Source organism: Aythya marila (genome assembly GCF_965140915.1).
Source record: "Aythya marila genome assembly, chromosome: 1".
Lineage (NCBI taxonomy): Eukaryota > Metazoa > Chordata > Aves > Anseriformes > Anatidae > Aythya > Aythya marila.
In genome coordinates, this window is record NC_139042.1 from 194,296,960 (window position 1) to 194,322,042 (window position 25,083).

Sequence of the window (25,083 nt, forward strand, 5' to 3'; positions counted from 1 at the left end):
GGAGGTGGTGGAGTCACCGTCCCTGGGGGTGCTCAAGGAGAGGTTGGACGTGGTGCTTGGGGACACGCTTCAGTGGCTGACATTAGCGGCAGGCGGTGGTTGAACCAGATGATTTTGGAAGGCTTCTCCATCCCTACCGTCCCCCTGCCTCCCCACACCACCAATATTTAGGGGGTTCCCCTCTTATATTCCCCAACCCCTCCCGCTCCCTCCCCGCCGACCCGGAAGCGTTCCCGGGCGGGCGCCTCCATGCGCCGGCTGCCGGCAGGCGGCGAGGCCCGGCCCGCAGCGCCCAGCCCCGCTCGCAGCCCCTGGGTGCCGCCGTACTGGGGCAGCAATGCTGCAGGCGGCCCCGGCCGGGCACCTCACGGCGCTCAGCAGGCCGCTGACGGCCGGTAGGTAGCGGCGGCTGGCTCCTGCCCGCCGGCCGTGTGCGCGGAGGGGGGTTAGGGAGCGCTCCGGGGGGGCTGCGTGAGGGAGGCGGGCAGCCAAGGGGGCTGGCGGGGGGGGAACGGCCGGGTGCTGGCCCCGGGGCAGTGCCTGAGCAGCGAGTGCCGGCTGCTGAGGGGCAGCGGCCTGCGGACAGGCAGGGTTTGTCGTCCTGGAGGCGCTGGGTGCGGGTCTGCTGCCCCAGCAGGGCGGGACGGGATTTAAGTGCGGCTCAAAGTGTGCTCCCCGACCCCAAAGGCACTCTGAGTGCGGTAAGGGCTCAGGGAGGAACCACCCGAGGCACCTGCGTTCAGCTTCCTCTAATCTTCAACATCATCTGTTCTTTTCAGAGCAAACTAGGTTATCTGCTGATCCTATATCCTATAGCATCGTGCAACATTACACTATAAACGAAAATTCATACATATACTATATAAAATAAAATACCTACGTTCACTTCTTAATGTTAAAACCAAAGCAACTTCACCTTCTGTGGCTTACTTTTCTGTTTTTTGCTTGTAGCATCGGTGCTCTGTCAAGTGGAACCTGTGGGAAGATGGTTTGAGGCGTTTATCAAGAGGAGAAACATAAATGTTTCTGCCTCTTTCCAGGAGCTAGAAGATGAGAAGGAACTTTCTGAAGAGTCAGGGGATGAAGAATTGCAGCTTGAAGAATTTCCTATGTTAAAAACCCTTGATCCAAAGGACTGGAAGGTATTCTGTTGATACAGACAGCGTTAATTGTATTTTCAATGGAAATCTGGCCAAGTTACCAGCCATTCCCAGCTGATGATGAGCTCCTTTCTCATCCTATCCAAACCACTGTGTGTCCATTAGCACTATACCTATTTTTGTGTTTTCCACACATAATTACTTGATACGGGCAAACTCAAGAGCATATCAGGAGCACTCAGAAGGATCTTAACCTGTATTCTGGAGTTACATTAGTGCCTTGCTATTAAGACAGCAATTCAGTTTTCCATTAGTTGAGCTTTTTAGGATTTGATGCTTAAATCCAACATGGACTGAGGTACTGGAATTTACTGTAACAGCTTTTAAAATAATTGGTCCTATGGGTTTTTTCTAATGTTTATTGAGAGGTAATAGAATTCTGCCTCTTGCTTTTAAGAAATGGGGACAAAAAGTGTTGTTCTACATGTGTTGTGGCATTTTAGGTAATGTACATCAGTGTTTATTAGGGCTTTTTTCTTTTTTTCCTCAGAATCAAGACCATTATGCAGTTCTTGGGTTGGGAAATATACGATACAGGGCTACTCAAAAACAAATCAAAGCAGCTCGTAAGTACCTTTCCCTAATAACACTACCTTTCTTTTAGATGTATAGGACTGTTTTCCACATTTAAATGCAAACATATCTCAAACAAGCTTTTTACTATTTTTACAGGCCTAAAAATGCCAGCTTTTTGACTTGTGTTGTTTACCAGCCTTTAAACTCAAATCACAGTTCTGAAATCCACTGGCCTAGAGCTAGTGAACTCAAAAATTTCACTAAGTTCATATCTCAGCTTTCTCATCGTGAGGTTTTTGTTAAAACAAACAAAAAGACCCACAGGCCATAACTGTGTTTTTCTGCATTTTATGGTACTTGCATACCAAGAAACATCATGTCAGGCTTCACAACTTTCATTTATATGAAGCAATGTGACCTAGAGTTGACTTTGCAAGAAGATTTAAGTTGAAGATTCATAAATAGGCTTTATAAAATAAGCTAATGGTTTTGTGAGCTGATAATTGAGAACAGTTACATAAAGAAACTGCACTTGTATGAGTAGAATCACTGTTACTAGATAAACCACAGATAAAGATTAAGTTACTTGCAAATGGTTAGAAGAATGGTTCCTTTGGAGTCGCTTGCCTGAGTTAGGACACTGGACCAGCCTGTCACCCTCTAGCAGTCATGGCAAATTACTGTGTGTGGTTACTGAGCAAAAAATAAAAATGTTTTTTGCTTATAGCTTGGTTGTATTACCTTGTGTTTGGAGCTGGCTAAGATGGCACACTAAGCAAATTACTGAGTTGCACAGGAAATTGTGTTGTCTCTGGTATGTGATCATATGCTGGAGTACTTAGCAGTGCCACTGAGGATCCTGTGTTAATAACCCAGAGAGCAGCAGCTATTCTGTCTATTAGTGGCCTCCCTAATCTTGTTGAGCAAGATCTGGGGCATCTATGTCTCTTTCTGTCTTTCTTTCTCTCTGCAATTTAAGAGTGCTGAGTCAACTCTGATAGCAGCTTCAGTAGATACTCACTAGGTGTTAGTTGTCTCTTAGGATTTACGGCTTATGTAGAGAGAGAATTTGACCACAAAGTCTTGTGTGCATGCTTAGTTGTATCCATGGGTATGTGCAGTAGTCTTTACAGGCCGTAGTTTACTTGCAAAATTTCATCTTGGACTGTATTCAGAAGGAAATGAATACAGTTTGTATTTTATCTGGACGACTTTGATTAGAAATCACTAAATTTATGTTTTTTTCTTTATTTTCTAGCTTGATTGCATATGGAATTGTGCAGTCTTGCACAGTTACAGTCCTGAAAACACATTGTGCTTTTTGAAGCTAACTGTGCATCTGTAGTCACTGAAGTACTTTGCTATGCATAATGTTAGACTAAGTCCTGGAAAATCAGTGCTGCTTCAGCTGATAAAAGTGAAAGTTTCTGAGTTGAGATTGTCTGGTGTCCTAGCAAAGACAAAATAGTTTTAATTCTGGCAAGAGTGTTAAATCAAAGAAAGTTCACTTACTCATATCTATTTTCTTACTGATGGTTTAAAAAATAAAAAAGTACCTAAGCAGAGGGCTGACAACTGGAATTACCATATTATTTTTAGCAAACTACACAGTGTTAGTGATGAAGTTTTTCTAAATGTTATGCTTCTGTTTGATAGATAAATCTATGGTTTTGAAACATCATCCAGACAAGCGAAAAGCTGCAGGGGAGCAAATTGGAGAAGGTGATAATGATTATTTTACGTGCATAACTAAAGGTAAGTAATTGACTTCTTTTATTATATGCTGTCTCAATCTGCTTGATAACCTGAAACGTATTTGTAGTGCTTTATTAGGTTTGCCATTGTCACTACTTTTAAAGAACTGTGCAAAGCCAAAGAAGTTCTCTTCCATTTTTGCAAACTGCTTCAATAAACAGAGATCCCATAAATGTTCCACTCTCTTTGGGTGCAAGCAGTATGGCATCGCAGTTCATTGCCATTTGTCTGCCATACCACTTGGTGATAAAGCAAAATACTTTATGTTCACAAAATGCAAACTCTTGTAGCAGTGAATGCAAGGATGAACCACTAGAGGTTGCCACATACATGCAATAAACTGATATGCTGTAAAATAATTCCTTTAAGACACCAACAGCAATTGGAAAATCTGAATACTAATGCACTTGCTCTGCCAGTAGAGCATCTGTTGATTTGATCCAGGATATCAGTTTTCTCAGCTGCTCACTTTTGCCCACAGATGGCCTAGTGAACTCGATTAAATAACATATCGTTCTTGATTCTAGTGACCTAGAACACTGCTGCTGCGTAATTGCAGACACTTGAGGGGGGTATTCTAGGTGTAACCATGCTTATACATCTAAAAACAGGTATTTTTAAGCAGATTTTTTGAATCAATAAGGTCTGTGGAGGTAGGAGGAAAAATCTCGAAATTTGTGTTCTAAACTTTCTAATTCTGAGTGACTTCTTTTGGTGCTAGTTAAAATGTTAGAAAATCTTATGTTAGACAAGCCAATGATGTTTTCAGCCTTCCTTAGAGTTGTACTAAAACTTTTCAAAAACAAGCGCAGCAGTTGATTGAAGTCATACTTTTTTGAGATCATATCCACAGAGACCAAAGGAACTTTGATTTCTATTTCAATATGAAACAGCAAAAAAAAAATCCTAACATGTTAAAATTAGTGGGGAAACCTGTTTCCCACCTGTTCTAATTATTTACCAACCTTTATTAGAAAGCTAGCTTCAAAAGGAAATTAAGATCTTCCTGCAACTTAGAATTGCAGGGAAATAAAGTTCTGCTGCTGCCTAGTTAGCTCAATGAAGACTTTTTTCCGCAGTTTCAGTCCTGTTGGAAACTGGCAGATGTTTATAATAGCACTTGTAGCTGAATTCAGGAGTGTGCTGTGTGATCTACATGCAAGGAGGAAAATATGTTGCGCAATAACAGCTTACAGTCTTAAGTGTAAGAACAAACAAAAAGGAAAGCATGAAGTGGCATGGAAGATGAGTAATGCTTCCAAGCAGTGCCTTGGAGGAAGGAAATGCAAAGGGGAATCTGGAGCAGGAGAGAGTGTTAACAGAATGGAGAGAAGAAACTTGGAAAGGCGGGAGTGGATAGGTGGGATTCAGAGCTGGATATGGCAAAGGAAGGAGTGGGAGATGCAGTGCTGGAGGAACGGAGTGTGTGGGAGTGGAATTGGAGATCAGTATAGAAGTGGTGTCTCTGAAAGTGGAGGAGGAGCCTGCAGATATGCACAGAATTTCTTGTGTTAGGGAAATGGTAGGAGTACTATTGAAGCTCCTAGCTTGCAACGTAGAGGATAACTGGGGTCATGTAGAATATTGGCAGAGGGAATTGAAGGAAGTCCCTTACCCAGAGGGGAAGAGAAGATTGGCACGCAGCAGCTTATTATTTTTTTACTTTTGTTCCTTTCTCTACTAATGTGCAGTGAGATCAGTTTACAGAACCACAAAGCTCCAAGGTCTCCACCTTACCACCTTCTAGGTGTGACCTTCACAGTGCAGTTCTCTGTCCAGGGAGGCAGTCCATAAATGACTGCAACAAGAATTTGATTTCTTTGAATTCTTATTCTTACTGAAAAATAGTAAGTAATGTAGATCTGACAAAGTCAGTAATTTCACGCTTCCTTGAGGGGAAAAAAAAAAAGTTTACTGAAGCTACAGAGTGTGATTTCCAGGTTATAAGATTTCGGTAATATCATGTTCACCATCTACAGGACTGTACAAGGAGAAGTAGGACAGTGTGTGTGCTCTGGCTGAGAGCTATGTGGTGTTTTATGCTCTTTCAAAGTCTCAGTACAACTTCTTCATGAGCTGCAAAAATTATTATGAATGGACCCTGTTCATGCCAGTCCTGCCTTCATATTAACTCAGGGACTGTTTTTACTCCATGCCTGTCCTAGTAGACTGTTCTGTCAATTTATCTGCAAGGATTTGGTGCAAGATAAAAGCCTGAAGGTGTCAGGCCCCAGCTACCAGTGACTGAACTGAGTTCACTGCTATAGTTTTATTTTAAATATAATATGATTTGTTACATTCTAATAGCAAAATGTGTTGTTTTTCATAGACGTTTTCTTCCTAATTTGTTGAACAGGAATTGCCAGCAATGCTAGTTGAGATTTGATCAAAAGAATAAAATACAAAGCTGTACAGAAGTGATAAATCAAACGCAGATCTGAGAGCACCTCTTCAAACATTCAGAGCCTTTTCTGTTAACATTCCCACTTTGCAGGGAAGACTCATTTTAATCTCATGTTTGATGTCTGGTAACTTTTTACAGCTTATGAAATACTGTCTGACCCTGTGAAACGACGAGCATTTAACAGCATAGATCCTACTTTTGATAACTCTGTTCCTTCCAAAAGTGAAGCAAAAGAAAACTTCTTTGAAGTCTTTTCACCAGTTTTTGATAGAAATGCAAGGTAAGCCATGTCAGACTGCCTTTGCCATGCTGGAGAATCAGCATTTACAAGCCAGTTTTGTGTGTAACATGTGGGACTTTTAAGGGCTGTTGGGAAATGCATTAATTGATGGAAGTTTAATGCAATTAAAATAGAACATTCTCAATTTATTTTTAAAATAATCTGAACTGTCACACTGGAGGCAGTGAGTTTGACCCATGAGATTTAAAAAATCTCTGCTCCATAGTACATATTGTGCTTTTTATACAACACATGGTTTCATCTTAAAATTATTTACTATACCCAGCGTGTGTATGTTACTGACTAAAAATTCCTTTTCTAGGATTTTCTTATGAGGGTGAGACATTAACACATGACAGTAGTTATGTTCACAATTAGGTGGGGCATCCACAACTTCTCTGCCCAGAGACTTAACCATCCCTGGCAGTGTCCAAGGCCAGGCTGGATGGGGCTTTGGGCAACCTGGGCTGGTGGGAGGTGTCCCTGCCCATGGCAGTAGGGTTGGAACTGGGTGGTCCTTAAGGTCCCTTCCAACCTGAGCCATTCTGTGGTTAAAATACAAGGTATATGTAACTGTCAGTATTTGGTGGTTCTCTCTTGTATGGTGTGTGACTTTTTTGTGCATGATTCATGCTTGTCAATTAACTTGGTATTAAGGCTGTCACATATAAGTCTACATTCAGCTTATTTCACTTTTTACCTATATGAAAAAGTGTTTTATTGCGTGTCACACTTTCCAACACATTCTGAACAATCCATTGCATATTTTAAGTAGATTTTTTAAAATCTCGTAGTATGTATTCTAGAGATTCAGACCTGGTTCTGTGGTTGTCAGGTGGGTTGTTCCCACCTCTGCTCGGAAAGGGATGTCATGTCATGAAGTATGAAATTCTAGAGCCTCTGGAATAATTCCCTCTTTGTAGGAAAGAAATGGAATGGAGGCAAAGCATGCGTTGTTCTCTCGTTCTCTGTTAGAATATGGGGGAAACTTAATATAGCCTACCACAGAGCACATTTTGTTCACTTTTTATAAGTGCCACTACCAACAGAGTGTGCGTGGAGAAATGAGGCCCTGTTAACAGTGTTTACAGATATCTTGTGTTATGTATGCACAAGATACTTTTATGCACACCAAACTTGGGTAGGAGGATTTTGCTTTTCTAGAGGAGCTCCTCCAGAAAGACACAAATGGGAGGATATTTAGAGCAAATGATCCCTTTTCTTCCTCTTTCCTGGTGCCCTTTTGTTTTGTTGGGAGGGAAACTGATTTAGTATTTGGATTCTGTACTTAACACCTGCTGTTTTATGAAGTAAGATTTCATATATATTATTTCTTGAATATATCGATTTATTTTTCAGGTGGTCGAATAAGAAAAACGTTCCTAAACTTGGGGACATGAACTCTTCGTTTGAAGAGGTAGATGCATTCTATTCATTTTGGTAAGTTAGATGATGACCTCAGTCACTATTCACAGTGTGCAAGGTGTGTGGTGTGAAGGGTTTGCAGACCCTTTACTAGGTAGATTGTTGGCTGTGGTCTGTTCTGACTGCGTAATGTCACGGAATTGCCTCACGGCTGTTAAGTCCCTTCCACAAGCTGTGCTGGATTTCTTCTAGGAAATACATCCACACTGTAAATTCACAGTTAAGGCTAGAGTTTTGGGCAGTGCTTGGCCAGAATAGCTGGGAACTGAGAACTGAGCTGCCCCACAGGCTAGGAGTGGAGTTCATTTCACTTAAATTGTGTTTTCAGGGGAGGTGTCTACTATATTTAAGCTCCCCTAGTTAAGGGAGGTCTAGTCCAATAAACTCCGGAGTTTAGAATGGAGTTTGTCTCCATTATTTCTCGCATCCACTAAATATGGCTGTGTATATAAAGATTAAATGAATTTCTAAACTCTGCAGGCTGCATTGTATTGCCACTGCCTATAAGGGGAGATTAGACAACTAGACTGTAAAGCTGGTGGTCCTACAGAGATGTGAATTATTAGTTGCAGTGATATTAACACAGTAGAATCATTGTAGGTGCAGGTATATGTAAATTGTATTATAAATTGTAAATAACGGTGTAATTGCCTAGAAAAATATTTAAGGTAGATTATTTGTAATAGTTTTGCTGTTTTATTTTTTCATTCATTCTTGTTATTTTTATATTTAATTTAGGTATAATTTTGATTCATGGAGAGAATTTTCCTATTTAGATGAAGAAGAAAAAGAAAAAGCTGAATGGTATGTAAATAAAAAGAAATTTGATGTGAGACTGAAAGACTAGTGTCAAGTTGCTAAATCTTGCTATATCAGACTGTAAGGCAGAGGAAGAAGGCAGGTGGCTAACCAAGAGATGGAATTCCACTCTCCAATTTGTTGTTAGTTACAGACTTGTACTGGACTGTGGGCTTCTGGCCTTTTTCCCCCCCTCTTAACTGTGTAATTGAAGTAGTTCAAGAGGCATTTCTAAGGTGCTTTGAAATTGTAAAAACAATATACGTTATAAAGCGTCTCCTGTGTGTTCACTTAAGTTCAGGCTTGTAATTCCAGCAAGCCACAGATGCAGGTTGAACCTAGACCCAGAACAGAGCAGATGAGTAAACAACTATCATTTCCTTCTCCGACTCTGTATTAAGCTATGCTGAGACAAGTGATGCTATCTGGAATATAGAAGGAGTAGTTCTGATGGCTTGATAATAAAAATTGCATATTTCTTGATGTAGTGATAATAGCTGAATTACTTGGACCACACTGCTGTTGGAAAATACATTCTATTTTTTTCTGTGTAAACACAGAACATTTAAATTAAAATAAAGCACTGTATCATTTACTCTAACCTGTCTTTCACAGGATGCAGCCTTTCACTCACTCATCCTGGTATCACCATAGCTTGCATTATATAAACCTCTTCCAAGTTCTAATAGAGACCAATTTTGCAGTGAGGTTCAGTGGTTAGCCAGCTTTGTGTCTAAGAATTGTGCCATCTTTAGGCTCTAGCTAGGCATATGTTTCTCTTACGCCTTTTTCTGCTCTTAAGTATTTGAGCCTCTCTGGACCCAGTATTCTCTTCTCTTATGAAAGTTCTGTGAAGGCACTGTAATCAATTCCTTATGAGTTGTATTTTTGATAAATTAGAGATTAATTTCTAGGCTTCTAATTGGAAGGCTCTAGAATTATTTGCATACCCCTTTTGTGCTTGCTCCTGTCCTCCTTAAACATGTTTAGACAAATAGTACAAAGCATGCTGTACTTAGGAAAGCTATTTGTCCGCTTCCTGCTCTTCTGTTCAGATGGCCATAGTTCTTGTCATCCCTTCTTGCCAAAGGTTATGGTGTTCTGTTCTGACCCTTCAGTCTGTTACTGAGTCCCCTCCTCTGCTATGGGAATTGTTTCCTTTGTTTTGAAGCACACTGTTCTGCAGTTGGTTGTGTGGATGAGGATACAGATGCCACTAAAACTTTGCCTTTTTATTGACAGCACTAACAAGTATTTCCAGATTTCGTTATCTAAGTTTGATCTATTTAACATGAGCTGTATTGTGGCTTGATTTTACCAGAGTCACCGTACTTCATGGAAAGTGTTAATTCCATGCACATTCACTTGATGTGACCTATTTGCTGTGAAATCGTGATAATTGGCATTAATTATACTGATGCCCTTTAATTAAACTATATACCAGCATTTCAGTTGTTTTGCTTGAGCTTAACATTACATCAGCAAATGGATTGCATTTTGGAAACAGAGTCCATGATGTGGGCCTGTAATGACAGATGAGATGCTTGTTTTGTCAGGTGTTTTGAAGATTTGTTTGATTGTTTAAATGCTTAGCATTTTGGACATAAGCTTGGGGCTTGGAACTTCACTTTTTGAAGTTTATTTTTGAAGTATTCAGGGAAGACATCTGTATGGGGAAACTCTTTTTAAGTGTTTGTTGCTGAATTCCTAAGTTACTGATGCTGTAGGGTATTAATGCTGAACTAACTACGCTCTCCCTTTTTAGTCGAGATGAAAGGAGATGGATTGAAAAGCAGAACAGGGCTGCCAGAGCACTGAGGAAAAAAGAGGAAATGAACAGAATTAGGACACTTGTCGGTGAGCATACAAACTGTTCTTGTAAAAAGATTTGTTAACTAACAGGGGAAGACACTTGTTTTTCTTTTGTACGTGATGTGTCCTTTCCTGTGCCAGACAACGCATACAGCTGTGATCCCAGGATAAAGAAATTCAAGGAGGAAGAAAAGGCAAAGAAAGAAGCAGAGAAAAAAGCAAAGGTAGAAGCAAAACGAAAAGAACAAGAGGCAAAAGAAAAGGTAAGTTAACTACTTGGTTTATTTGGGCTGGAAATTTCTGGTTCACTCACACCTGATCCACTGCCTCAGCTTCTAGATGTGTCTGAAAACTACTGTTAGAAGTTATGTTGGGGTTTATAGATGTGTTGTCTTTGATCCGTGTGTGACAGGCAGTGCAAGGGTAACAGCCTTTTGAGAATTGTGAAAATAAAGAGCACAGATCTGAGTCAAAAACTTTGAAAACTGAGTTTTTTGTTGCATAAACTTTCTGTGGTTGAAAGGCCGTCATTAGCTCCTGTGGCCTACTTCCCTCCTTCATAAAATGGATACAGCTGCTTGTTGTGTGGGTATGGTCTCTGAATGTTTGATTGGTCTGAGACATTTTGAGGTACTATTACATACCTGATTAATATCAAACAGTTTGGAAAATATGTTTCTGGAAACAGTATGAGTAGTGAAAGGTCTGGGAACTGTAGGGTGCTAAAAAGTATCTTCAAAGACAACACCAGAGCACTGTATGGTATCATGGTAACAGTGGTGCAAGAGAAATGCTGGACAACTGCATTTTTCTAAGCTTGTACACCCCCAAGAGGTAGGCACAGGAGATTTCATAATCTTTTATAATCTTCACTGTAGAGGAGGCCAGGATTTACAGACTAGGTCCTCATAGTGAATATCTGAAGTGATGCCAACTGGCATGAGTCACCCCTTCCCTCAAAGTTCTTGTGAAAATGAACATTGGTGTATTGCTATACTTCAGAAACTGGAAACAGCATATCTTAATATTGAATGACTCAATGACTTTATAACAACGTGTCTTTGGACTTTTTGTGTGTTTTTTTTTCTTTTGACTGCAGCAAAGACAAGCAGAATTAGAAGCAGCACGGTTAGCAAAAGAAAAAGAGGAAGAAGAAGTTAGGCAACAAGCATTAGTAGCAAAAAAGGAAAAAGAGATACAGAAAAAAGCAATCAAGAAAGAAAGGCAAAAACTGAGAACAACGTGCAAGGTATTTAAATGTTACTATAGTGAAATACAGGTTACATCAGTGAAATTGTTATGCTTCCTTAGATCAGACCTTATCTCATGCTTATTTTTATGGTCAGAGATGGGTATGGAAAGTGGGTTTGCTAAATGCTAAAACAAGCTGACCAAATAGGCCCCAGCACAGCAGTGGCTAAAGAATGCTGTCTGTTAAGCTTTTGTCTGAAGGACAGTAAAGTTCAGGAACTTTGTAGAACATGTATTTCTGCTTCCAGAACTGGAATTACTTTTCTGATAATGAGGCAGATTGTGTTAAAATGATGGAGGAGGTGGAAAAGCTTTGTGATCGTCTTGAGCTAGCAAGGTAAGTTTTCTTGCTCCTGATTCCTTCGCGTTTTGATACCCATCTTTCTACTAGCTCTGCATTGTAACTTAATAATTTATTTTTAGTCTGCAATGCTTGAATGAAGCACTTACATCCACAACAAGGGAAGGAGGAAAGGCGGCTGTAGTAAAACAGGTAATTATGCTGAGTGTCAAATCAAATTAACAATAATTTGTTTGTGACATTTTATATGACTGAATCCAAGTAAGATAGAACATTGCTGCTGTGGACTCTGAGTTTTAGGGTCTCTGGGCAGATTTGGTTTCCACTACATTACGCATAGTGCAGTTAATGGCTGGTGAAATAACCAGTGCCAGCTGAGAGAAGTTTATGCATTTTTAATTAGTAAAAGACTCAAATCCCACTGTTTGTATGGTACACAGAAACAGCAGAGGAATTTAGTTTTGCCCAACAATGGGTATCATCTTACCCTGTTCTGTTACAAATGTGAAAAAAACCCTGCCTCTACTCTGCCTGACCTGGGGCTGGATCCACAAAAGGACCTACATGCTGCAGGCTATAGGCGCTGGAAGGGCCAGTGGGTTGGATGCCAAAGTAGAGGAAAAGCAAGACATTAGTGACCAAGATTCACGAAACTCCACAAGGATGTGCCTAAATTTGCCAGCAGGCAAAAGCCTTTTGGAGTAAAAAGGCTGAACACGTCTTGCAGAGAGAGTGAGATGCTTTCTTTCATCCACTTTGGAGTCAGATGTGTGAGTGTTATTTCCTGATGGAGAAGATGATCTGTACCCATCCCAGGGGCAGGTTTACTCATCAGGCAACCGAAGGCTTAAGTTTCAAATGCTTCTGTTCCACAAGTGACTGAATCCAATCTCCCAGTTTCCAGAAGAGTGTTCCAAACACAGGACGTTAATCTCTCTGTTCAAGCTGTTCTACTTTTGCATTAATAAAAACTCTTTTGATATAATTTCCCTTTTGCCAGGAAGATTTTATTGTAAGATAGGGAGAAACCTACTTTGGGCATCCATCCTTCCAGCAGGTTGTAAGAGCATAGCTTTCTGCTGTCACCAAGACTGGATTTAGCATACTCAGAAGTAGATACGTGAATGTCACACTACAATCTCAAGAAGCGATTACAGTTCACAACGACTTATGGTAGATAACTTCTGCTGAATTGCTTGCTAACAAACTACACATAGCCATCTAAGCCTGAGTAAGCACTTAACTGCAACAACCCAAATTTTAGCTATTAGTGCTAGTTTAGCTAACCTATTGAAGAGAATTTCTGCCCTAACCAGGTTTAGGTAGCAATTATGCTGGAAGGTTTCAGAATTACGGTACTCAACAGGGATGTTGGGCTGCCCCCAGTCACCAGTTTAAGCTCTTAATCCTTTTGTGGATCTGCCCCTTGGTGTCAGATGTTGGCCTGGACATTCCAGTAATATGCAGAAGTCTTGCCTTAATCCTGGGAGCATTTGTATAATTTCCTAGTGAATTTATGACAGATTATCCACTACAGTGGAAATCTGGGATGGCCAAATCTACACAGAGGATGGAGGGAGATTATACTGGAGCAGATGAGCTCCATTTCCTTACGTATAACATGAAGAACAGAAACTAAGCAAAATTCAAGGCTCAAAGCAATTGCAGAGAGTGGGGTTTTTGTCATCACGTGGTTCTTTTTCCCTAAATAAAAATGCTCATTTACAACCCTTCAGATAGAAGAAATAAATGAACAAATAAGGCGAGAGAAAGAAGAGGCAGAGGCTCGTATGCGCCAGGCGACAAAGAGTTCAGAGAAGTCAACCACTGGTGGTGGAGGGGGGAGCAAAAACTGGCCAGAAGATGATCTACAGTTGTTAATTAAAGCTGTGAACCTCTTCCCAGCAGGGACTAATTCAAGGTACTTGTTGGTGTTGGTGTTAAAAGCCCTATTAGCAATTTTTAATTAAATAACAAGTGTAATACAGCTTATTTTCAGACCACCTTAAGTATGATGTCAGTATAAGGACTCCTTACATTTCCTTCTTTTCCTTGACTGGACAGCAGTCAAGAGTCCTCATCAAGAACCTGGGCCTAGATACCTGATCCTCTAGGCTGATCAGGTGCAGAGCTTCCCCTCTGTTCTGCAAGAACACACTAAGAATAATTCAGGGGCTAGGTGTGACCCCGTTCTCTCCTGCTGAATCCCCTTTATCTGGTGTTTAGGCACTTTTGAGGGGCAGTGGAAAAACAGGGCTAGTAACAGCTCAGCCTGTTGAAACTTGCTCAGGGGTTGGTATAAATGTGTTCAGCTGTGTACAGTAGCCTGGTTCTATTTGGATGAAGATCAGCTTTACATAATGTGCTGTTTTTTCCCCTTTCTATCCTTGCTTCAGGTGGGAAGTTATTGCCAATTACATGAACTTGCACTCTACTACTGGAATAAAACGAACAGCAAAAGATGTCATCAATAAAGCAAAGAGCCTCCAGAAGCTTGGTATCTTTCTTAGCTTATTTTTGTGTTAAGACAGTCTGCATGCTTCTCTACAGCTCAATTTTCTTTGAGCAGCATTGTTTCTGTTGTGAGAAAATGCCCTATATATCCCAAAAAGAAACGTACTGGTGGAAAATTGGGAGGAGCATTTCTGTGACTCAGTATTTCCAGCCCCATAGCTATCGCATAAGTCCCTACCTCATGAGTGAATCTCAGAAATTCTTTTAACTTCATGCACATGCAGAATTCTAGGCCCTGTTCATTACCTAGGCTCCTTTATACCTGGAGCGGGTGGAACTGTTCTCTGAAGGCATCTGGAATAAAGAGAATTGATGAGTCTATAGAGACGCTTTAAAAAGACAAAGGAGATTCAGCACCAGTCAGACAGCTAAATTAACGTGGCTTACCTCCTTGCACAGTAAACGTAGGCTAGAGAGCTGGGATACTGAGAAAAGACTCTGGAGGCTGTTCTCAAGGAAAATCAAAACACACCGCTATAGAAAAAAGTTTTGAAGTTGTTTCTCCATACGAAACCACATACCTGTATGAGGAGGATCCAGACTCTCCCCTGCATTCCTGCCTGCCTGACACACTGGTAGCCTGAGTAACACAGATCTGTGCCACAGCCCTTCTGTGGGAGTAATCCCTCCTGATCTCACTGAAGCAGCAGATTCAGGCTTAAGTTTGTGTGGAGGATGTAGTCACTTGAGCAGTATAAAGCAACTTAGGAGTTGGAAAACCAGGCACTTTGAGCAAAATACATTGGACCCTGAGAGATTTTTATCTACCAACCTCTTTACCATTTTTTTTATTGTGTTTATTAACTTAAAATCTGCCAATGTTTTTATTACTACATCTGGCTTTAATTTTGTTGCAGTAACTATTCCGTTCAATGTCTGTTCTTAATAGACCCTCATCAAAAAGATGATATCAACAAGAAAGCGTTTGACAAATTTAAAAAGGAACACGGTGTGGTGCCTCAGATGGACAGTGCTGCGCCCTCGGAACGATTTGAAGGTAAAAGTGAAAAGGAAGCTCTTGCACTTGTCTCTGCTGTGCACCTTAGTAAGAAAGTAATCTAGAACTCTAAGCCTTGCCTACAAACTACTAGCAAGTAAACAGGTGATGCAAGCTCAGTTACTGGATTTATTTGATGGTTTCTGGTACATTTAGTGCAAACCAAGGCAGTCAGTGACAATTTGGAGTGCTTCCTGGGGAGCCAACAGGTTTAAGTCAGATGCTGAGATCATTTGTTCCTCAGAAGGTGCTATGTTTTTAGGCAAGGGCAGGCCTGAGGGGCTGCACTTGAGATATAGGATCATCCTACAGCTAAGTGTTGGTCTCCTGTTAAACCCCAGACACCCCCCATCAAACTTTCCAGAGCCTTGCAGCAGGCTGGTTCCTTACTGAAATACTACAGGAAGAACAACATCACTGGTTTCACAGGACAGCAATGATTATCTAACACCTGGCTGACAACAAGTTGTTACCTTCCTGTCTTCCCTGCTGTATTTAAATATCCCAGGTGCCACTTTGGCCAGTCTGTTTCAGTGTTGTTGGTTTTTTTTCTAGGCTTTAGTAATGGATATCCCTTAAATCAAATCAGTGGTATCACAGAGCTGCAAGGACTTAAAATCAATTATAATTTCACAGTATTTTCTTACGCTTACCTCAAGGAGTCATTACTAAACGTATTTTTACTGTCACTTTTGATTTTGAAAACAGGATCATCTTTAGATTCATCCCCTTGGACTACAGAAGAACAAAAGCTTTTAGAACAAGCACTGAAGACTTATCCAGTAAATACTGCTGAAAGATGGGAGAAAATAGCAGCAGCTGTCCCAGGCCGCTCAAAAAAGGACTGCATGAAGCGATATAAGGTAAGGCTTTTTTACCTCCTTCTAGGATTGTAATTAGCTCAGGTTTTGTTCGAGTCCATTGCTTTTACTTTTGCCATCCCTCCCCCAAGACAGTATTCTGACAAGCACAAATTAATAGAAGATGGCACTTTATGGAGAATTTTGTTGTTGTTAACCCAGAAAAGCAGTAGGGATTAGGTTTTCTTCAGTGTAAGTACTAAAACTGGAAGCTGGGAGGAAGTCTGTCCCTTGAAATTTGTCTTAAAATTTGACAGCACCTTCTTGGAGATGGTGTGAAGCCCTATCCCTGGCCCCCTTTATGTTCCCTTTTGTACTACTGTGGAAGTAGATGAGCACTGATCTTCGACACCATGTTGGTATTACTTTGTTTCTAGGAGAATTTTTTTTTTATGATATTAAGCTGTCTGGATTCCTCACAGTGTTGAGAGCTAGTACACTAGTTCATCAGGCTGATTACAAATGCTCAAAACCATGGCATTCCTAAGGTATGCATTTTAAATAATTTTTTTTTTTCCCTCCATCTCTAGGAACTCGTTGAAATGGTCAAGGCAAAGAAAGCTGCTCAAGAACAAGTGATGAATGCTACTAAAGTCAAGAAATGACTTTTACTGACAATCTTTGTTTTATAATAAAAATGCAAATACTATACACGTTTTCATTCTCTCCTTAATTGTACAGATACACAGGACTATGGTTGGTGTTTGAGTTTTAATCTCAAATGCATTTTTTTGAAGTCAAAAGCAGTGTGGTTTTTTTCTCTTAAAGCTGAAACATACTGGAAGTTCTTGTTCATTACTCACGACGTCAACACATGCCACTGCAGATTTTGTTATACTCTGGAAGTTGTTCAATTGGACCTGGAATTTAAAGAAAGTTGACTATGACACATGCTAGACTGAAAAGAAAGAGGGTGGAGGAGTTACAGGAGGTGAACTTAGACAACATACCCACAGCAGCAACTGCAGGATGCTTATCATAGATGTACTTCTTGCAAACTTCTCTAATAGTCTGGGCATCAATAGTCTGAAAGGGTTAGAGACAGACATATTTTGTTACTAAACCTGTCTTAAAATAAGTATTAAGTCAGTGATCTTCATTTCTTCTGCATAATCCAGAGGAACAGGTGACAGAACAGTTAGAAGGTTTTTCCCTTGGAGACGGTCTAAACTCTACTGTTTCTTCCTGTAACAATGACATTAAATTACTACAGTAAGGGCCTAATCAAAGAATTCCACCAGGAGTGCCACTTACTTCAATCCTTGCTTCAAGTTCTGGAATTGGGATTCTGCGCTTATAACAGAGCATTTGTCTTCCGATGTCTTCACAGATTGGGGTAGAGCCTAAAACGGGAAAACTCACTTCAGTTATCTGCACAGAGTAGCAGGAAGTAAGAATAAAAAATGATCTGGGTCTCACCATCAAGTTGTAGCAGCATATTTGTCTTTAGAAGATTTTTTGCTCGAGCTACTTCATTTTCTGTAACACTTGTGCAAAGTCTCATCCTGAAAAACAGTTTAAATCCAAAAGCATTAAATAATGCTAACCTGTAGCACAAAATGGTTGTGTACCTCTTTACCACAAGCACTGAGTACATCTACCCACGCGCATTTTTTCTACAGCCAGAGCTGGTAAGAGTTCTTGGTATGAAAATAAGCCCTAGGACTCCTAGAAGCAGCATAAGGATAGGGTTTTTCTGGAAGCATACCAATATTCAGTCTAAAAGCAAGTTTTTCCTCTTAGAAGAGCTGCATTTCATTTTAATGTTTTGAGCCACGTGCAGTCCATGCTTGCTAGCTTGAGCATGGCTGTTGGTAAGATACTGGGAGCCAAGCAATTAGAGGTAATTAGCCCAGAAGGCAAGCCGTTACTGCCTGGCTCTTGGGAAGAGATGGGAACTGTATAAATAACATCACACCTCAGAGAGAAGACTCTGCTAGGAGGACAGAGGGATGCAGTAGATAGTTTAACACATTATAGCACAAGAATGGTTCACATCTTCCCTGGTGCTGAACTGCAGCAAACAGTCAGCTAAAATGATATTTTTACCTAAGAGTTGTTTACAGAGGTCTCAGAATGAGAATGAGGTACATGAGAAGTGCTCTGTGTGATTAAAGAAACTCCTCAGTTCCAAGTTTTAACTGCAGCCGCTTCAAGTCAATGGCCTTAAATAACACGTCTGTTTCTAATCACATCTGCTGTTCAAGTCTTAGAAGTGCACCTATGGACATGATTTCATTCATCTAAGGCCTTAAATCTAATTTGAAAATATCTCTAGTCACAGGTTTCAAGATTCCATATAACAGCTCCTTTACTTGACATAATTTCATTTTCCCAGGTACTCACTAGAGCTCTGTATAACACCACCACCTGGTGTGCCACGTGGGCCAGTAACTGTAGAACGGTTAACTAAGTAATGGTATTTAAAGCTAATTGCATTCTCATTATGCTCATTCATTATTCTGAATTACTACTTTCAGTTGTCAAACATGCAGTTCTTGGGTACTGCATGCTGACTTAATCGCATTCTAACGGGTTTAACACATTTTTATAACTCCTGACACTTGTGAGACAAAAAGAAAATCACTGCCTATTTACCTTATAAGAGCAATGTGAGCTGTAGTTAGCAGTAGTAGCACTTATTCTAGGGCAAAAAACAAGCCTAAACCCTAAACTGTTCATTCTAAGTAAGGGTGCCAGAAACTGGCTGCTGGGACTGTGCATCTCAAGTGCCAAAGTTTAAAACTAGATGGATTTATTTTTCCCAGGCAAGCCTAAGCAGAGAAATAGTCTCTTTAAGTAATTAATATTTTTAAAAGTTTATTTGTCCACAGAAAATAGTCTTTTTAGAGAAACCATTGTTTGCTTACCATTCTCTCTGAACAAAGTGCACCATGTCCTGGATAGTTGATGGCTCACAGACCATGTAGAGGCCCCACAGCCCCGTATCAGTGTAGCAGGTGTTGAAGGACTGGAAACTATGACACAAGTTCCCATGGCAGGCAATCTGAGCAAGCTTACTGGATAAGTTCTGCTGAAGCAAGAGAAAACATATTTCATTCATTTTCTGAAAGCTTGCTAGTCTCCCATTTTCATTTCAATGTGACAGAACATGCAGTGGTATCACAGGCTCCAGCAGAAGCTACGTAGTCAAGCATCAGTTCTTCTTCTCAACAATTTCTTCCCTTGCACGTAGTCCAAACAGCTTCCAAATAACAGCCCAGGTCATAAAGCCACTAAGTTTCAGGAAAGGGAAGGTTACTGATACCCCCATGTTCCGATGTCACATCAACGCCCTCAGATATGACTGAGGGGGTCAGTATTGGCAGCACCCCATGCAGACAACCTCGTGAACAGCAGGAAGGAGCTTGCAGGTTCACTCACCACGCCTCCTCCGAAGGAGCGGTCCCAGTTACCTATCAGGGTGTTTGCTACCATGAGGGGGATCGTGTCCGGCTCAGCCCAGCCAGCTGCTTCCACGGCTATCGCCAGGTGCGCCAAGGGCATCTTGTCGTCTCTTATACGGATCTGTGGGAGCACACGAAAGCGGCTGTAGTGCGACCTGCACGCGGTAACGTACACGGCAGCTAAATGTCAGGAGACAGACACTTCCAGCCCAACGCCACAAACATAAAGAGAAATTGATGACAAACAGTAGCAAGGAAAGTTGAGGGCTTTTCAAAATCTGAATACTGCTGGGAATGGAACACAGATGCCTTGGCTCTCTGCCATACTCTTTAAATCAGTGATTCCCAGTAAGAGAAAATGCTCTCACAGTGCAGGGCAAGCACTAAAAGGAAAGCAGCAGCAGGGGTAAGGGAGGTATTCCCTCAGAAACTGGTAAGACAGAGAAAGTGGTGGCAGTGAGGCTTGCCCAAGAAAAGTTGGAAATTCCTGCTTGGAAAGCAGCTACTCCAGTTGCCCTCAGTGTGGGCAAGAAGCCTTGTAATCTGCTAAGTGTGCAGCTGAGAAGCTCTCCTCAGCAGGCAGCGTGCTCGCAGGGGATAAAGGGCCGGCTCAAAAAGTCGTTGAGCTGCTTACCTCGCTGCCCGTGAAGCTGCAAGGTGGCAGGGGTGGCAGCCCTCCTTCCGGAGCAGACGGCAAGTTACCGAAGTGGCATTTGGCAAGGTCAAGTAGCTCATCGTGACAGACCCCTGAACAAAGACGTTTCAGACACTTTGTCATGTTACTCTGTGAACAGTTCACTTAGCTTGCTATGCAGTTTAAAGGCTCAACCAACCAGCAACTTCTGGGTCCCCCCTTTTAATGCCACGCTTTCAGATTTCTCCCAGCACTCCATTATGCAGAGTAAGATCACAATCATACTCCAAATCAAGCTGTTTGCTATCAATTTCAAGCCTCAAAATTATTTCTCCCTCTCTCTGCTTTTCTTGCTTCTCCCCTTTCCATACTGAATTCCTTCTAGGCCCTTCTTTGCATGCCCAGATGGAACAATGACCTTACCCACTTCAAGTTATTGTTTTAAGGATGTTTCTGAAATTTTACTGAGGGAAAAAGGGAACAGAAGTTCAAAGGCTATGAAGGCACAAACTAAACATGCAGGGCTAACAATGAACATCCAGGACATACTGAACAATGGGCAATTCAGCACGTTGCTCCCTGAAAGTTAAAGGTCTGTGGTTTTAAGCACAGTTTCACATGACCACGGGTGAATATCTCATACTGACCTCCAGCAGCAGCCAGGACTATTCTGGGTCCTTTGTAATGTGTTGTTATGTACTCCACCAAGTCATTGCGGTTTATGGATCTGGAAACAGTCAAGGAAACATCACTGCCATGTCAGTAAAGTTTTTTTACAAGAAGAAATAGAAATACAGAATAATATAGTATCAGAATAATTATAAGTTCTGCCAGCGCACAGATGCAAAAAGCTAAAATAAGGACAGCTTCCTGAACAGGAAACTGGACCTTTATACATTTTTCCTTTCAAAGCTGTTACAGCTTCCTGATAAAGAACAGGAATTACAACTCTGCTCCCTGTTGATCTCACTCAGGTGAGCGATAAGATCCACTAATGATCCCATGCCAATTTTAAACCAGTACGCTTAGTAATCTCCTGGTCTGAATCAGTATAAACAAGGGCTGAAAGAGCAGTGTGAATGCAGTTTTATTTATGGTAAATCCTAACACCTGACTGATAGGAAAAAGAAGCGCTTGCAATTTCGTGTCAGTGCATTTTTAATAAACAGGAGAAAATAATGTCAAATAATGAAGATGTGCAGTAAATACATGAACTTCATCTTAACGCCTGCATAAAGTAGAACTAAAGCAATATGGAAATTCTTAGTTACATCCAGCACAACTTCACCTACCTTTCAGAGTAAAAATTACAACTGAAGTTGTTCCTCACATTTTCAGAGGGATCTTTTAAATATAGAGAAGTTGCCAACAATTAAAGACAACCACAAACTTGCACATACTTGATGTTTTCCGTGGGTCCTAAAATCGTCCTTCCTAGGGCTGTGTTCTGATAGGCTGTAGCATGAAGGTAATCAAAGACAACTTCCTGTAAATTGGTTTCAACCTCTTGCATCTCTCGAAGTATAACTCCTCGCTCACGCTCAATCTCCGCTTCTCCCAGGGTGCTGTTCTGAATTATGTCAGCAAGAATTTCCACAGCTAATTGAAAATAAAGATAGGAATAGAAATTATTTTCAGATTACCAGAAAAATCTGGTTATAAAAGTAAAACTCACCCCAAAGCTCAAGTGACCCAAAATGTACTAGTAAGATTTGCAGCTTGGAATTTTAAAAACTTCTGATTTTATTTTATTTTATTTTTTTAAGGATGCCAAAATGCTACAACTTTACTTTAAAAGACACTTGCTCTGCAGGAAGGGAGAAGTCCAAAAGGCATTTCTGGGTAAGGGAAAAAAATCTAGCTGACAAAAATGTTTCAAGTATCAACTTCACTGTTAGCACAATCCTTTCAAAATCTGCATCCTCACACTCCTATGAAGCTGAAGAAAGCACTTATTGTCCAGGAAAGACGGGACTGTTAGGCTGCAAAAGCATCACTCATATGCGTTGTCAGGAGGTGGATAAGCATTTTTGGTCTTTGCCACTTCTCTAACGAACGAAAGCAGTTACCTCTTGGTAAATCTTTTGAAAAAGCCTTTGCGTAATACACTGTTTGTTCCCTGGATGTATAGGCATTCAGATGAGCTCCCATGTTCTCAATTTCCAGTTCAAGGTCTAACTGAGATCTCTTTTTTGTTCCCTGAAACAAAACAATAAAAAAGTCAGACTAAATCCTTGAATTCACCTACTCATCATTAATACCGCTTGTCTGCAAAAGTCGAAGACAAAAGGAAGAAAGTCTTCTGAAATGGAAACTGGCATGCTGATCTCTCCATGTTGAAAGTCAAATATAAATCCTACTATGCTCCCAAATGAAAATGAAAAGCTGGCAAAAGGTAGACTGTGTGTCTTAAGAATACCACAAGTTAAAAGCAAGTTAAAAATAGAGGTGTGTTACTAATGTATAGTTGTGTACCATCTGCAAGGGACTAGGAATTTCGCTTCATTTTCTATCTGAAACCAAGTCTGAGTTGGTTTCCCCTCTCTCCTCATTTTGTAAACTGTATTTAGACAATTCTGACAAAGTTCCATCACTGATCTCTAGCGATAACTAGCTTAGAAATTCATCATAAATTTGTAAGCCAATACTCATACTCACCTTGAAAGCCATATGCTCAAGAAAGTGAGCAGTTCCATTGTTCTTCTCATTTTCATACCTGCTTCCAGCATCAATCCAAAGTCCAACCTCATTAGGGAAAAAAAGAAATCATTTTATCAGCCAATCATGCAGCTTTGCTGTTTTTCCTGTACAAAACAAACTTAGATTTTCAAGACCTACTTTTAAATGACTTTTTCCTTAGGTTAAACCAGGTTTTCAAGGAAAAAAAAATGATCTTCACAAAAAAATTGAATCACAAATCACTTAGGAAGACCTTCATTTCCCATCTTATAACTTAACAATAATTGCAAATAAACATTGATAGAATCCAACTTAGCTCCACAAGGAAACAAACATACATAAAATTATGAAAAAACATTCCCTTTACAAGTTACCTACTGTGCATGTTGAAAGTCCAGAGTCTTCAGAAGCTACTTGCAAGCCATTTTCCAGAGGACTCACCCTAGTCTCAGGAACATTTAAGACTACTTCTGTTGCTGCCTTGGAAACTCTGAACCTGCCTGTTCCCACATGTACAGACTGTAAGAAAAAAACATCAGTCATGTATACACTGTAAGTTATATCCTAGTATGCACTTCCAGAAATGCATACCTGAACTTAAATGTAAGTTCAGAAATCTATTTTAAAGCATGCATTTTCAAAAATAATTTTTACACAGAGTTATTTGCCAATACTTCATTTGGGAATACGTTAACTGACTTCAGGGAAAAAAAAAATGAAAACAATGAAAATGGAGTAGACTGCATCTCCTTCCCTACAACCAACTGTCCTGACAGAAAACCTGTAGGAACTCGAATATGTCCTTTAGCATCTGAAATCTTTTTGGGTACCTGTTTTCTAATGTGAATCCAATGCAAGGAATTATGTCAAAGACTGCAAACTGGGGTTGTTGTGTCTGGGGAAGAGGAGGCTCAGGGCAGACCTCACTGCTCTCTACAACTACCTGAAAGGAAGGTGTGGGGAGCTGGGGGTCGGCCTCTTCTCACAGGGAACTGGTGACAGGACCAGAGGGAATGGTCTCGAGTTGTGCCAGGGGAGGTTCAGGCTGGCAATGAGGAGCCATTTCTGCTCAGAAAGAGCAGTCAGGCACTGGGACGGGTTGCCCAGGGAGGTGGTGGAGTCACCGTCCCTGGGGGTGTTCAAGGAGAAGTTGGACGTGGTGCTTGGGGACACGGGTTAGTGGTGGCACTGGTGGCAGGGGGTGGTTGGGCCAGGTGATCTCGGGGGCCTTCTCCAACCTTAATGGTTCTGTGATTCAAAACAGTGGCAGCTATGGAGTCAGACCCGTTTGCTCAGGGAAGGGTGGTTTTTGGGGTTGTTTATTTATTTATTTATTGGAGTCTGCAGCAAGCCCTGGGGCTCGGCACCCCTCAGCCCGGCGCTGCCCGGTCCCCATGTGGGGGCAGCCGCCCCCCTCCCGTCTCCCCTCAGCCAGGTCGGGACTACAGCTCCCGCCATGCTCAGCGGCAGCCACACGTACAGCCCCCCCCGCTAGGACTACAACTCCCAGCGTGCACCGCGCCGCCTCCAACACGACCACCACCCCCCCGCCGCCCCCATCGCGGCCTCCCGAGCGGCAGCGCGGGGAGCTACCGAGGCGCTGGGGCCCTCCGCGGATCCCCCCCGTCCCCGCCCCGCCGCCTACCCGGTTCCCCGGGCCGGGCGATGGCAAAAGGCGAGGACGCCAGGGCAGGAAGAGGCGCCGTGCCGCTAAGCGAGCTGTAGGCGCCGCCATTTTGTGGGGCGGCCGGGCGCTTCCGGCGGGAGCTGCGCAGGCTCCCTCAGCGCTCCCCTCAGGCAGCGCCGGTGTTCTCGGAGCTGTCACTGACCATGTGTCCACCCTATCGCTGTCCCTTGCCTTGTCCTCAATAAATTAAGAGATGAAAACAATTAAAAGCTGTCTCCTCGTCTCTGTCTGCCCTTTTCCTAGCCCGCGCGGGGGTCCCGGCGGCTGAGGGGGGCAGCCTTGGGGAGTGGGCGAGTTGGTGCTCTCCTCAGGAGTGCTGCTCGCACTGCGATTCGTGTTTTCGGTGGGAAGTGCCAACAAACAGCCTTCAAACTAATAACTCCAGAGCTGGTTAATTGTAAACTGCTACAAAATAGGCCTACGTGACAAACACTCTGCTCTTCTAATGCTACTCCCAGAACAACACAGTTGAGGAAAGTCAGTTTTCTTCCTAGAAGACCGCTGTCAGCTTCACTACATACAAAGCTGTGTGTTTTAATAGTCAGTCTGTGCTCTGCTGTGGGTAGAGCTTTCCACCTGCTGAGGTTTGCTGAGCCTTCTCTT

General features: G+C 41.7%; 2 protein-coding genes across 3 annotated transcripts; one reads left to right on the plus strand and one right to left on the minus strand.

Moving 5' to 3' along the window:
* Positions 1 to 236: 236 nt before the first annotated feature.
* DNAJC2 (DnaJ heat shock protein family (Hsp40) member C2) lies at positions 237 to 16,722 on the plus strand. The gene is made up of 17 exons (XM_082760783.1): positions 237 to 395; positions 952 to 1,142; positions 1,651 to 1,726; positions 3,333 to 3,431; positions 5,974 to 6,115; positions 7,475 to 7,555; positions 8,279 to 8,344; positions 10,104 to 10,195; positions 10,292 to 10,413; positions 11,250 to 11,399; positions 11,650 to 11,738; positions 11,825 to 11,894; positions 13,439 to 13,623; positions 14,099 to 14,199; positions 15,106 to 15,213; positions 15,922 to 16,076; positions 16,604 to 16,722. Exons 1-17 carry the CDS (start codon positions 338 to 340, stop codon positions 16,676 to 16,678), a joined length of 1,860 nt encoding a protein of 619 aa, XP_082616909.1. The 5' UTR covers positions 237 to 337; the 3' UTR covers positions 16,679 to 16,722.
* On the minus strand, positions 16,653 to 24,540 carry PMPCB (peptidase, mitochondrial processing subunit beta). 2 transcript variants are annotated; one of them, XM_082760786.1, is made up of 13 exons: positions 24,439 to 24,540; positions 23,172 to 23,312; positions 22,773 to 22,859; positions 22,184 to 22,313; positions 21,515 to 21,713; positions 20,762 to 20,841; positions 20,115 to 20,227; positions 19,458 to 19,601; positions 18,944 to 19,104; positions 17,493 to 17,578; positions 17,328 to 17,416; positions 17,024 to 17,099; positions 16,653 to 16,933 (listed from the first exon to the last, which is right to left on the minus strand). In XM_082760786.1, exons 1-13 carry the CDS (start codon positions 24,526 to 24,528, stop codon positions 16,881 to 16,883), a joined length of 1,449 nt encoding a protein of 482 aa, XP_082616912.1. In that variant the 5' UTR covers positions 24,529 to 24,540; the 3' UTR covers positions 16,653 to 16,880. The 2 variants fall into 2 exon arrangements, with proteins under 2 accessions (XP_082616912.1, XP_082616911.1); XM_082760785.1 differs by having other exon boundaries at positions 18,944 to 19,107.
* Positions 24,541 to 25,083: the final 543 nt, after the last annotated feature.